Source organism: Ochotona princeps, chromosome 4, assembly GCF_030435755.1.
Source record: "Ochotona princeps isolate mOchPri1 chromosome 4, mOchPri1.hap1, whole genome shotgun sequence".
Classification (NCBI taxonomy): Eukaryota; Metazoa; Chordata; class Mammalia; order Lagomorpha; family Ochotonidae; genus Ochotona; species Ochotona princeps.
The window spans coordinates 10,887,801-10,902,401 of record NC_080835.1 but is presented as its reverse complement, the minus strand read 5'-3'; the positions used below and the strand labels follow the sequence as shown (position 1 = coordinate 10,902,401).

At 42.6% G+C, this 14,601-nt stretch overlaps 1 protein-coding gene across 1 annotated transcript; it reads right to left on the bottom strand.

Moving 5' to 3' along the window:
* Positions 1 to 12,573: 12,573 nt before the first annotated feature.
* LOC101519268 (olfactory receptor 5A1-like) lies at positions 12,574 to 14,055 on the bottom strand. Its single transcript, XM_004585484.2, has one exon. It carries the CDS (start codon positions 13,587 to 13,589, stop codon positions 12,615 to 12,617), a length of 975 nt encoding a protein of 324 aa, XP_004585541.2. The 5' UTR covers positions 13,590 to 14,055; the 3' UTR covers positions 12,574 to 12,614.
* Between the last annotated feature and the right edge of the window lie 546 nt (positions 14,056 to 14,601).

The window sequence follows — 14,601 nt, the reverse complement described above, 5'->3', positions numbered from 1 at the left end:
AAAGGTTTTCTGTCCACCAATTTAAGATTTCCCTGTCCTCCCTTCATCCATAGGTGTCTTTTTGAAACTACAGATGTCTCTGATTGTTTCCCACTGTCTTAGAATGCAGAAGGTCTATGAAACCCTACTCTACTTCTTAAAATACAACAAACTGCTGAGTTATCATAAATCAGGACTGGTTGAAATCTTTTGCCATCCACAATGTAATTCTCAAAAACGTCTACTATTAGCAAAGTGCTTTGGTACTTTGTTGAAATGTCCTGTCTTCGAGGTTAAATGTTTCCCTAAGACCTCAAGATCACAACCCTTTGGAAAAGTATAATAGTACAAAAATTATTTACCTGTTTCCTACCTGGATTCAAATATTGCTTGGCCATTTTCAGAATTCAAGTTTCGATAAAGTAGCTATGGATTAAACTGTATTTTCTTTTAGGATGTGTTTTTTATCTTAATTCAGAGACATTAAGATTGTGAGGTGAACTGAAAGAACCAGTAGGTAGGAAAGAGAGGTATAGACAGAAAACTATAAGCATGAGAATATATTCTTGACTGTGAAAGGTTAAAAGGATGTTTTGGCAGAAAGAAAAAACTGATAGAGAAAGAGAAGGAATAAGTGTGTCACAAAAGGTTTGTGGAAGTCAAATATTGTGCAAGCTTAGTTTGGTTGAGATCAAAAGGGAATGTCAAAAATAAGCTCGCTCTTTTTGCTCTGAGACCAGATTGCCCAATTCTTTTGGATGATGCATTAACTTTCCCACAGGATGAATTTCTCTTCTGCTAATTCCTTCATCTGAGATTTTTTTCTGCATTTTGCAACTGACCTAGGTAGCAAAGCTTTACGCGTTTCAAAAAAGTTTTCTCTATTACATCTATTTATTGGGTTTAGTTGCTCCAAAAATTTGAAACATGAAGGAGCTAACAAGATATAATTTATAGTTTCATTTCAAATACTCAGAGCTAAGCTTTTAATTTTGACAAATGATTTAAACCTGTAACAATTCTCCTGTATCTAAAACTGAGTCTTTGGCCTTGAGGCTTCCAGTCTTTTGCAGCACTGAAACCCCCAAATGAGGAGGCTCCCAACTGGAAAAGATGAGAACTGCCTTGTGCTTGTGAGCAAACAACAAGAAACCTTCAGGTTCCAGGTGGACCTCATAGAACCTGCCTGCCTGAGGAAGTCTACACTCCACCAGAGACCCTCAGAACAATGCCCTACTAGAGTCCCTCAATAATAATGCCCCTCTCAGCATAAAGCAGCCAGAGAGGTCATAAGCCTCATCCCACATATTTTTAGAAACATTTGGAATCTATTCTTTTAGGGGAGGGAATTCTGCCAAAATGGATATCAAGTAGCTGTAAATATTCTGCTTATGCTGGCCAGCATCAAACTTGATTATTGCAACCTTTACCAAAACAGAAAGGGTGAGAGGTAGTATAGCAAGAAAAAAGGCAAATAACAGTAAAAAAAAATAAATTTTGTTTATGTGGTACACTAATTCGGTTATTGCAACTTTTACAAAAACAGGAAATGGGAGATAACATAGGCAGTTTGTAAAATAAATAAATAACACCATGACTGGATGTGGAAGAACAGGGCACACTGTGTCTGGAAACTTGAGTTCACAGATTGCTGATGCCAGAGACCGAGGGCAAATTCCAGAAGCTTTGATCTGCAAGTGGGCATGAGTCCAAGAGCAAGGCTCAGGCCTTGCAGGTTGAGTGTCTACAGTTGAGCCACATGTATGCTTTAGGGTGACCTTGAAACAGTCATGGACTCGCTTCTAAGTACCTGAGCCACACAGTTGCTTCCTGATCATCAAGCTTTGGCTGATTAACATCAATATGGGACATAGCTATCCATGTTTGTGCCACATCACTTCCTGTAATTTGACTCCCCAGGCAGTTCAATAAGAGAATGAGGCCACAAGCCTTCTAGGTCGACCTCCTCCATCAGAAGGGGGCTTCCCTCTGGCTGTCCACTTTCATAGTCTTAATCTTTTTTTTAAGATGATTTATTTTTATTGCAAAGTCAGATACACAGAAAGAAGGAGATACAGAGAGGAAGATTTTCTGTCCAATGATTCACTCCCCAAGCGTCCACAACGGTTAGAACTGAGCCAATCCAAAGCCAGGAGCCTGGAGCCTCTTCTGGGTCTCCCACACGGGTGCAGGATCCCAAGGCTTTGGGCCGTCCTAGACTGCTTTCCCAGACCGCAGCCAGGGTGCTGAATGGGAAGCAGGGCTCCTGGGAATAGAACCGGCACCCATACGGGATCCCGGTATGTTTAAGGCGAGGACTTTAGCCGCTAGGCCACCACTCTAGGCCTGCTAATTCTTTATCTTCTGTATGTCTTTTCTTATTTTCTTAATTGCACATTATTCCAATTCATGCCACACTGGTCACAGTAGAACAAAGTCATTATGTATATCTTTGTATTAACTTTCTTTTTTAAAATTTTAATTACTTTTTTGTTGTTGATGATGATTACGTGGTTGATCAGCATGGGTAGGATCGAGAGATAAGAAAAAGTGGGTGAAATTATTGTTTCCAATTTTTTTTTATTTCTTCTTCTAATTTCTGGGAGAAGAGCAGACATGAAGGGGAGACACAAAGCGGGGGCCACACCCAGTCTCCAAAACGTCTCAGTACTCAGGGGTTGGGAACCTCCACCTGATATCAACCCAGGGTCCCGACGTGGTGCATCATCCAAGGGTTCTGCCCAAGTTGTCTAGGTAGCACTAAAATGCTGTCAATTTCGCTGATCCAAGAATGAGGCAGCCCTCCTTTAATCTCCCATTATATCACAACAAACTTGCATAAACATTGTGATTTGAAACAACACAGATTTCTTCTCCTGAAGTTCCAACATCTAAAATCAAAGTGCTTTCAGAACATTATTCTTTTGGAGGCTACAGAGTATCTGTGGTTTTGCTTTTTTGGATTGGAGAAACCAACTGCACTCTTAACTTGCAGAGTCATTTTTAAATCACTCCAAGTTTTTGCTGCAATCAACACATTTCCCACTAATGAGATTTTTATGTCAAATAAAAATACATTCACAAGATCTAGGGGTTTGAATGTACACATCTTTGGCAGGCTATATTTTCAGCTCACCACTATTGGTAAGTAATGGTCAAAGGTTCAAACATTCATGTACTTTAGTTAAAGCCATCACAGGGCAGAAAAATAATTCTCTTTTATTTTACTTTTTATTATTGTTGTTGTTATCACTTTATTATACAGTTCCATAGACCCTGGGATTTCCCTTCCTCCCTCCCCCATCCCACTGAGTTCTTCTATATTATTACTATAGCGTAGTTTTTTATAAACAGTCATAGGTCCATCATTGTAGACATAGACAATGGCAGAGTTCAGCATTCTATTGTCAAGACATAGCTAACAGTTTTGTGAGATAGTTTTTAATAGTTCTTAATAGATGCAAAGAAAACATTTGATAGAATAAAACTTTCTTTCATTGTAAAAACCTAAGTAAATTTGGTTTAGAATGAACAGTCTTCAACACAAAGTGCTCTATGACAAACCCCAGCCAGCATTGTATTGAATGGGGAATAGCAGGAAGAATTTTCACTAAGATCCAAAATCAGAAGAGGGTGCCCATTTTCACCATTGTTATTCAGTAGAGTTTCATAGACCAATATAGTTTTAGCCAGAGCCATTAGTCAAGAAAAATAAATCAAAGGGATACAAATTGGAAAGAATGAAGTCAAATTATCCATGTCTTTCTTAAATATTGAATAAGGTTTTATTTTATCTTATAGATATTTTTTGTTTTTTATGATACAGTTCCATAGGCTCAATAATTTTCCATTCCTATGCTCCTTCTCCCTATAGTGATTCCTCCAATATTATTATAATAGGGTAGCCTTTCAATAACAGTCAAAAGATATATAGATACAGATAAATGCACAAAAATATAGATAGATAGATAGACAAATAGATAGATAGCATCAAATTACTAGAGGAAAACATGAGGAAAACTCCGCAAGACAGTGGTATAAGCAAAACCTTTTTGGAAAAAAACCCAGAACACAAGTGATTAAGGGAAAAAATGGGAATATATAAACAAGTGGGAATATGTCAAGCTAAGATGTTTCTGCACTGCAGAGGAAATCATCCACAAACTTAAGAAGCAGCTACAGAATGGAAGAAAAATAATTGTAAACTATAAAACTGATAAAGGAATAATATCCAGGTTCTATAAAAAACTCAGTAATTCAACAACAAAACAAGCCATCCAGTGAACAAATGAGTAAAGGACAGTAAGAGTCTTCTTAGCATACGAGTTATTTGTACTACTGTGTTTATTGAAGCTTAATTAGCAATAGCTAAGATAGAGAAGCAACCCAGTGTCTACCAACTGATGTTTAGATAAAGAAACCAATGTCTGGGGCCCGGCGGCGTGGCCTAGCGGCTAAAGTCCTCGCCTTGAAAGCCCCGGGATCCCATATGGGCGCCGGTTCTAATCCCGGCAGCTCCACTTCCCATCCAGCTCCCTGCTTGTGGCCTGGGAAAGCAGTTGAGGACGGCCCAATGCATTGGGACACTGCACCCGCGTGGGGGACCCGGAAGAGGTTCCAGGTTCCCGGCTTCGGATTGGCGCGCATCGGCCCGTTGCGGCTCACTTGGGGAGTGAATCATCGGACGGAAGATCTTCCTCTCTGTCTCTCCTCTGTGTATATCTGGCTGTAATAAAAATGAATAAATCTTTAAAAAAAAAAAAAAAAGAAACCAATGTCTGGTCAAAGAAAAAATATCCTGTGGAATACTACGCAGCCATAAAAAAGAGAGTCTACCTTTTGCGACAAAAATGGATGCAATTGGAAATCATCATGCTTAGTGAAATAAGCCAATCTCTAAAAGATGGGTATTATACATTTTCTCTGATACGTAGTTGTTAATATAGAATAAAAATGCTTCTGGAAATGAAACACAGGATGCAGCTGCTCAGACAGTCGCCAGCTGCCATGCTGGTAGGGGATCTCTCCTGCCTAGGACAGGTAGCTGCTCAAGTGGTCCTGGTGACAACGGTGCTGGACAAAGCCCTCAGGCCACCCAGCGGCATGTTCTGAAGGCTTGGTTTGTGCTGATTTGCAGAGGGACTGGGGGATAACATATGTGGGACTGAACATGACCTGTGGGCTCATGCCCAGGTCAAGAATTATTGCTGAGGGACATCCATGGATAAGGCCACTGTACGTGTAGGTAAGCGAGGGACTGAGACCAAATGGTTTGGAGGGGGGAGCAGGAGGGCATTAAAGGATCAGAGACCTGAACTGGAGTAATTAGCTTCGACCATCACCAAGCACCACTCATTGGCATACACTGAAGCTAAAGGTAGGGGCCTACCTGACAGAGCAAGATCACAGTACCTACCAGTGAGAGCTGGAACAGGGGACAGGTGATGTTAGGCTGCACATGACAATAGCTTGCATGTGAATGAATCTGGTCTGGAACCAGAATCTGTGGGAGATATGTGGACTCACCCCTACAAAACTACAATCTCCGCTGGCATGCCCAAAAGCTGTGGATGGGATCAGGCCTTGCTGGGGAGCTAAGGGGACGCCCCAGCTGAGTCTGGGCTGGACATGGCTACAGCCTCCCCATGGGTGGGGATGGGATCTGGAGAGTGACAGACTGGGCTACACTCCAGTACCCACTGGTTCTTGTGAGAGCCAGGATAGGTGAAGAATGGGCTGTGATAGGTCTGTCTCCTGTTGAACCACACAAAAGCTATGTTTGGTGTGGACCAGGTGTGGCTGGGTTGCAACACTCAACAGTAAGAACCAGAATGGGTATGCGCTGGTTCAATAAAGTCACTGTTCCTGCTAGGACAAGAAGTGAACAAGGTCAACCTGGGCCAAGGACCCACTGTTGTGCGCAAGACCTGCCAATGTGAAATCTGAGGAGATCCAACAGGGGAGCTTGGGGGACTCCTTCATTGGGATGCAGTCCCTGCAGGTAAGCACAAGAACCAAGGCAATGACCAGCCCAGACCATGCCAAGTTACTGTATCTGCCAGCATACATGGGGCTCTCAGGTCTGGGGACAGACAAGGCTGAGCCAGTTCATAACATCCTATTGGCAGATATGAAAACCAGGACACAGTTCAGGTGGGCTAGGTTGGGCCACCAGCCAGTTCACATTAGAGAAGACACAGGGACCTGGCTGGATTGGGCTAGGCTGTAACAACCACCAGCAGGTGCTGGAACTGGAAACAGGCTGGACTTAGCCAGGATGCGCAATGCGACGGTGGATGCTGAGGTGAGGTGAGCCATGCCAGCCTTTCATCAGTGGGTATTGGGATTGCCTGTCTCATGTCCTTGGGTCTACCAAGAAGGTGGGTGCTGGATTTATGAGCCCCAAGGTTGGGGTATCCAGTGGGGCTTGGGTCACCTGGCCTGGATCCTTGGGCCCAGCTGTGAGGAGTGTGTTGGGTTAGTGAGCACTGTGAGCAGGGGTTTGGTTGGCATCAGGTCCCCTGGCCCAGTTGCTGAGACCTGTCTACGAATGAAAAAGGTGGAGCAGTGCATGCAAACCCGGGTGAATGGAGACTTGAGGTGGAAAATGTCAGCCAATGGACATTGGGAGGACCACTTAACCCTTGGATCCATGAAACTGACAGCATTTCAGAACTATCCTAACCACCTGGGTCAAACCCTCAGAACATGCACCACATCAGGACCCTGGGTTGATATGGGGTGGTGGTTCCCCTACCCCTGGGTCATCTGGGAGGCTGGGCGTGGCTTTACCTCTTTACCTCTCTCCTTCCCCCAGAAATTATAAGAAGAAATTAAAAAATTGGAAACAATAATTTCACCCACTTTTCCTTATCCCTCAATCTTACCGATGTTGATCAACCATGTAATCATCATAAAAAAGAAATGAAATGTAGGGTGTAATCATTGTTTTAGTCTTGTTTGTACTGCTGTGGAATTGTGGCATGTCTATTTTTTTTTACTTGATGGTCAGTGGTAGATTATGTTTGTGACTATAGAGTGCATTAGAATTACAGCTATGCACAAAATAAAGAAAAAAAGAAGAAAGTAAAGGGTGAGGTTAAGGGAGGTTAGGGACAGAGGGAGGGAGTATGGCTATCTTCTTAGAATTGTACCTTTGAGAATTCTGCTTTTATTTTAGAAATTAGAAAAAAAACAAGAGCGAAATTCTCCTAATTCCTAATTAGACTTCTTTTCAATTTTCTGACATTTTTGACTAAAAAGAAGTTATCACTAATTCACTTTTCTTTTTTAAAACAAATTCACTTTTAAATGCATCATCCTTATGAGTAGAACAGAGAATTTTGGTCATTTTTATTTTTTACTTTACTCCAACATGTGTAAGCACACAGCTTGAGGAATTTGTAAATATAGAAACATCAAATTAAAAGACTAAAGAACAAAAAAAAAAAAAATAGAGATGCCGAAGAGTAAAGCCAGGAATACAAACAAAAGTGCTTGCCAGAGTGACCCAAATTCTTGCTGCAAACGAGCCACTAATTATACTCAGGATTTCTCAGTGGCCAATGTGGGAATAGCTCACATTTCCATTGCAGTGACACAGTTCAACACAGGTTGAGAATCAGGCAGTGCTGTCAGAGGGATGTTGTCAGAGTCCTTCAGTATAAACATTGCTGAATGGATTGTCAAATCATGATGTGTGTTGAAGTCTTATGTGGTTCCATCTGGAGGTAGACTGTAAAGCATCAGATACACCCTTATTACCTGACCCTTTTCCCTCCCTGCCACTCAAGCCTGCTTGCCTGTGCTAGTCTACTACCTGATGGCCAATCCTTTCGCTGAATGCAGACACAGGCACTATATGCTGGGATGGGGGGTGTCTCACAACTATGCTAACTTTTGGAAATTCATTCATAATTAATTGTTTTATTTTAACATTTAAGTTTCTTCTTCATTTCAGTCATTTGTTAATAAAACTAATTCTAAAATTGTTCTGTTAAGAAATAAAATCGTAAAATCTTTTGTTGTCATCGTGTGCTATAGCCATTGGGATTATAGGACGATCATTGTTATCTGCCAGTCACTACAATTGAAGTTATCAACCTTCTGCAAGGTAGCAGCTTCCTAACCTCATGAATTCCAATGCCAATGCCCACAGGAGTCAGGAATCTGCTAACATAAACCAAAACCAGGAAATTCACATTACATCACTCGCTTCTAGTCTTTAAGCAAATTACAATGGACCATGCTTAAGTAGAGAATTTGAGAAGGATAAAACAGAGCTGAGGGTTTTTAGTCACACAGAGAAAGGTGTCAATATTATTCATACAGAATACCTGAAGTTGAAGGCGTCCCTCAAGAGCCTGTATCCAAAGCTCTAAGTTAATTTCTGGGATGGATGAAGTCTCCCTCATCTACTTCAGATTAGCAGAGCACTTAAAGTTTCAGATCAGATGAAACAATTTGTATTCAATTGGTGTATTTCAGTGCTTTAATGTATCTGTTTTCCCTTAATTCTTTTAGGCTGGACCAGGCCAAGCTGCAGCATCCACCGACAATCGCCAAGACCAGGAGTAGGCCACACCAGGCTGGGTCAAAGTACCCACTGGCACACACAGAATCCAGGGCTGAGAATGGGCCTGATAGAGGAGCTTTGGGGACTCACCTGCTCCCACTGTGAGCAAGAGAACTGGAGCTGAGGACAAACTTGGCTGGGCAAGGTTGTAGCACCATCAGCCAATAACCTGAGTGTGGGCTGTGTCTGGAGGTGGGCAGGACATGGCTAGGCCCCAGCACCCACTGGCACTCAGGAGAGCCAGAATGCGTTGGGATAGGCTGTAGTACTTATCAGTGAGTGCCAGCACTTGGAGTGGTCCATGACAGGCTAGGCTGCAGCACCTGCTGACACACATAAGATCCTGAGCTGGGAGAAGGCCTGGTAGGAGAACTTGGGGAATTCTCCCACTAGGCCCCAGCTCCTATTGGTGAACCCAAGAGCTGAAGCTGACAGAAGAGCAGGTTGCAGCACCCATCAGCGTATGTATGGACTGGGTAAGGAGGCAAGCCTGGCAGAGCCAGTCCGCAGTACCTACTGGTACAAATGAGAGTCAGAACAGCTGGAAGACCAAGCCATGTTGGGCTGCAGCACCTGCCAGTTAACGTGAGGGTAAGGGATAGGGGCAGGCCAGGCTAGGCTAGGCTCTAGTACCTGCCTATGAGAGCTGGAACTAAGGCAAGATGGGCTGAGCCAGGCTTCAGCACCTGCTGATGAATGCCAAGACTGGGGGCAGGCCATGCTAGACCAGGTCACAGCATATGCAAGACCTAGGGCTAGAAGGAGGCCTGGTAGAGGAACTTTAGCAAGACTGTTGCTTCTGCTGGTGAGAGAGCTGAGTCTGGGGGCAGGCCAGGCTGGGCTAGACTGCTGTACCTTCTGTCACATGTGAGAGCCAGAACAGGTGCAGGCCAGCCAGGCTAGGCCACAGCATCCACTGGCAAGTACTGGGACTAGGTGCAAGTCATGTCAGGCTGGACTATAGCACTCTCTAGCAAGCACAAGATCCAGAGCTGGGAGCAGGCCTGGTAGAACTGTGTATATTCCCCTGCTAGGCTGCAGCTCGCGCTGGTGAGCCAGGGATGGCAGCAGGCCAGGCCAGACAATACAGCAGCACCCATAAGCATACATATGGGCCAGATATGGGGGTGGGGCCAGTTGAGCTAGGCCACAGCATTCAAGAGTGTTCATGAGAGTCAAATGGGATGCTGGCCTTGCCAGGTTTGGCCACAGCACCTGCTGTCAAATGCAGAAACCTGGGCTGAGGGTCTGATGGGGGTTATTGGGAGTTGTCCTGACTAGGCGATAACACCCATCAGTGTGTATGAATACCATGCTTTGGCAGACTGTGCTGGGCTAGGCTACAACACCCACCAGTTTGCATGAGAGATAGGGCTGGGGTAGAACTGTCGATGTAGCTACAGCCACCTGGATGTGCATTGGTTGGTGCAGGTGATGGACCAAACCTGACCCTGTGCTGGCTGGTGCACGCAAGAGTTAAATCTGAGGTCACCCCAGATGAGGTTTCTCGGGGGACTCTCCAACTAGACCAATGGATTCAAACCCTAGCCATAAGGAAAAATCACAAGATATGTGGTCCAACCTTGAATTGCATATATGGAGTCTGGGCCTCCTCAGTTGCTCATGCCTGTTTAGTGGAGGGCATGCCCAGAAGCACACGGGGGACATAACAGCAAGCTCATCTAGGTTAGCAGAGGACAGCGAGGGCCTCATCAGAGGATGGAAAACACAGCAGGTTGGACAACTCTCCTGGCCAAGCAGCAAATGTCTGGATCTATGGATGCACTAGTCTATTGGTCAGTCAATAGACCTTGGAAAGGTTTTCTCAACCCTAGTGCAATTATCATGTGATTGTGAGAACTAAAATAATAGTGTCATGTAAATGAGGACAATAAACCACTTGGTTGTTTCAAGAACTAAAGGAATAATCAATTTAACTGATCATATGACTTCCTCAAAGTGTGAGGAGCAAGATGCCTGTCACACTGTTGGACACACACCCTCTAAATAGCACTTCAGTCTCCCAGTTCCTTTGTTAAAAGGTGCCTATGAAATGGCATCTACAAATATGTGTATCTCAACCTGATGGACATTCATGTAACAAGCAAAACTTGGACACTGCCTAATGTCCATCAGGGGAGGAATAAAACAAACTTTTGCATTTAATTCTATGAAACAATAAGATGGATGTTGATATGAACATTCCAACACCAAAAGAGCTTCAAGGAACAATGTTAAAGGCAATAACACAATGTGTAGAATAATTATTAAGTAAGATACCATTTATCTTAATACACACAAAAATACCATACAATGCAGTTCCAATTCAAGTACATATGAATGTTAATGTGCATAAATGTATACATTTATGTATCATAGATGATGGGGCACAGCATGACAATTAATGCTTCTTGGGGGTTATAAAAACAGAATTACATTGAGGGTTGTGTCAAAGAAGATTTTTTTCACCTGTAGGTTTGAATTTGACAAACAAGGAATCAGTATTTATTTTACTGAATTAAAATAAAATTTTTTAAGACTGTGGTGTGCAGTTCCTGATATAACAATTCAGTGAAGGCTGATTCTCTTCTTTGTCTATAGCATCTCTAAATTACTTGCTAAGTGAACTTGGATTCATTTGTTAAACCAATATTCATTAGACACATAGTTTCCCCTAGTCATGTCCTATTTGGGAGAAAGAATAGAGGGGAAATTTTAAAAAGGATGTTAACAATTAGACACACATACAAAAATGACAAAATCTCAAGGTGACAAAAGGTGAAATAGAGAATGCTATAGGAAGGCCATACATTTAATCTAGCATGCAGGAGGTTGCAATGGAGGAAGGCTTTACAGTGGAATTTGCTGTCCAAGTCACCACTGTTCCCCTGCATAAACAGCCAATAATCCAAGAAGACAGATCAAATGACAACAGCATGAATTACAGTGGCATTAAGGCAGAATAGTTATGGCCATAGCCGACGTGATTTAGGGTGAGTTGTAACAGTTCACCATGATTTAAACACGCAATTTTTATTATCCTTTCCTCAAGAGCCATCTTTAAAACAAGATCAAAGACAACTTAAAAATTCACATTCGATTCCGGTACACACTCACTGACGTGATTTTCCTATCTCAGACTGTATCCTGGAATGGGACCCCTGTCTAAAATAAAGGATGAAAATTAAAACAAGGATGTCAGAATCATGGGACGAACCGAGGTTAAATTCCAGGGACAGCAGACGGTCAACAATTGCTAGTGCATGACATAAAAGTCAAGTGAGGCTGGAGTGGCAGAGGAGAGAGTCAGATAGCCATATAAGGCCAAGAACAGAACTGGTTCAGTAGATGTACAGTCAGAGCTGCCAGAGAAAAATCTCCCTTCTCTGACCCTGTTCCTTAAACCTAGTGGCCTCCCCATCACAGGAAAATTTGAAATATGAAAATTAACATTATGAACACTATATTCTCTGTTATGCCTTCTCATTTCAACTTTTTGATGGTTTTTGCTTGGCGTTGCTTTACAGCTCTGGAACTTCTGTTTTTGGGCCCCAATGGATTTAATAACCCTGATGATGTGGCATTGGCTCTTCTGCAACATGGTTTACAGCTTCCTCTTCCTCCTTTGGCTGAGTAACCATTGCTCAAGTCAAATGAGACAGGAATCAGATTCCTAGCCCAAAATCAACTTTCCTGGTCAGTGACAGTGCTTGATTGGGTAGGAATCCAAGTCAAACAGAAATTCAAGATCGGTGCCTAATTGTTAAGTCAATTGGTGGGAGAACTGTTGTATTATAAAAAGAGCCTTGGTGAATGTCAGTAGTCCTGGAATGGTGTTCCATCTGAAGCACTTGATTTGTCACAGCTAAGCAATGTTGTGGGAAGTGATATTTATATTCTATCGCAAATGGTCAAAACTGAAGCCATATCAGCTCATGAGAAAAAATACTAAATAAAAAACACAAGCCCCTGTTCATGGACATGTAGCCTAGGGATTTTATTTGAGTTTCTCTAATACTACTCAGAGTCTCATGCCACTTATTCTTACGCCTATTTAGGATCAGCAAAACTTATTCTCAACTGCAGAACCTGTACACCACAGAAAGAGTGTCTGCTTCTTCCTCTTCCTGAGTTTTTTCAACGCATCTTTGATCTCTTTGTTTCTCAGACTGTAGATGATGGGGTTCAGCATGGGAACCACAGCACTATAAAACATGGAAGCCACTTTATCTTGGCTCTGTGAGTACCCAACGGTAGAATGAAGGTATGAGAAGAGCCCAGAGCCATAGAAGAGAATCACTGTGGTCAGATGAGAGGCACAGGTGTTGAAAGCCTTCATCCGCCCTGGGGTTGAATGGCTCTGTATAACAGCAGCAATGATGTAGCCATAAGAAACCAAAACAACAAGAGCTGATGTGCCACCAACTGCACACACAACTAGAAAGTTTACCAACTGGCTGAGGAAGATACTGGAGCAAGACAAGCCCAGCAGGGGTGGCAGGTCACAGAAGAAGTGATTAATGATTCGTGGCTCACAGAAATGGAGCTGGAATATGAAGCTGGTTTGCACCAGACCAGTGAGGAATCCTCCAGCATAGGCTGTCGTGGCCAACCTGAGACAGACTGTGGGAGACATGAGCACTGTGTAGAGTAGGGGACTGGAAATGGCAGCATATCGATCATAGGCCATGGCTGCCAGGAGGCAGCACTCGGTGCCTCCCATCGCAAGGAAGAAAAACAACTGAACTGCACAGCCCACCAAGGAGATGACCTTCTGTGCCTGGAAGAAGTCACAGAGCATCTTGGGGGCTACGGAGGTAGTGTACGCTATGTCCACAAAGGACAAGTTACCAAGAAAGAAATACATGGGAGAATGGAGGTGTGACTCTCTGCTGATGAGTACGATGAGTCCCAGGTTCCCAGCCAGAGTCATGAAGTAGATCCCCAGACACAACAAAAAGAGCAGAACTTGCAGCTCCAGACATTCTGGAAATCCCAAAAGGATGAAATGTGTGCTATTCCTTCTCACATCCATGGATCAACTCTGTTTCCCTCAGAGTCCCAAAAGGAAATTCTTGGGGCAATGGTAACCAGAATCTACAGGAGAATAATAGACTCCCAGAATCAGAGGAAACCCCGAAAGGCAAACATCCTATCTCTGATGCAGAAATTCTCTCGACCCCATCAGTTGGGTCTTTCAGGAAGATCACTGTCACCTTTTGTGCACTGACAGGATCTAGAATAATTCCCCATCGTTTCCACATTGGAAAATCAGGCTTCATTGTTAACACCACGATACTATCAAAGAAAATTATAAATAATACTCAAATTAAGTATTCTTTTTTTCAGTTGCACCAAGTAATGGGATTAAATTATTAGGTTACTCAGATTTACATCCTGTCAGAAACAAGAAAAAGAAATAGAAAATTTGGAAACAATGATTTCACCCACTTTTCCCTAACCTTTGATTCTTTACAGCCTGATCAACCATGTAATCATCATGCAAAATAAAAAAAAATTTAAAAAGAAACATCATAATTCAAAACATTTGGTAAAACAAATTGTGTTTCTTATTATTATATTTTGTTTTATGGGTTAAGGTTGTCTTTTTCCTTTAAGCACCTGGGTGAACCACATGGAATTGTGAAAAATTGGCATACCTTTTAGAGACTACACAATAGGGTTAAAAAAAAAGTCTGACATTAAAATCCTATTGCTGCTTGTGCACAAACATGGACAAGTTTGTGACAGAAGTAAATCCCAATGATATATAGATTAATGAATATTCATAAATTCAAAGTATTAAGCTTAATTCACAAGAGAGATAAATTCACAGGTCAATTTTGATTTACTGCAACAATATCTGGCAGCCTAGATGTAGCAGAAGCTGTTTTCAGAGGTATGATTAGTTAGGAAACATTCTTTAACCACGTAACTGGGAGCAGCATGGACAGTATAAGAGAAATGAAGCCTCCAAACAGGAAACCTTATCAGGCCAGGCAAGCTGTGTCCTCCCCACCCACTACTTATTTCTGTACCTCTACATT

What these genes read in the sequence shown, in the direction of transcription:
- LOC101519268 (XM_004585484.2), bottom strand. Translation starts at nt 13,589, where the DNA reads ATGGATGTGAGAAGGAATAGCACACATTTCATCCTTTTGGGATTTCCA.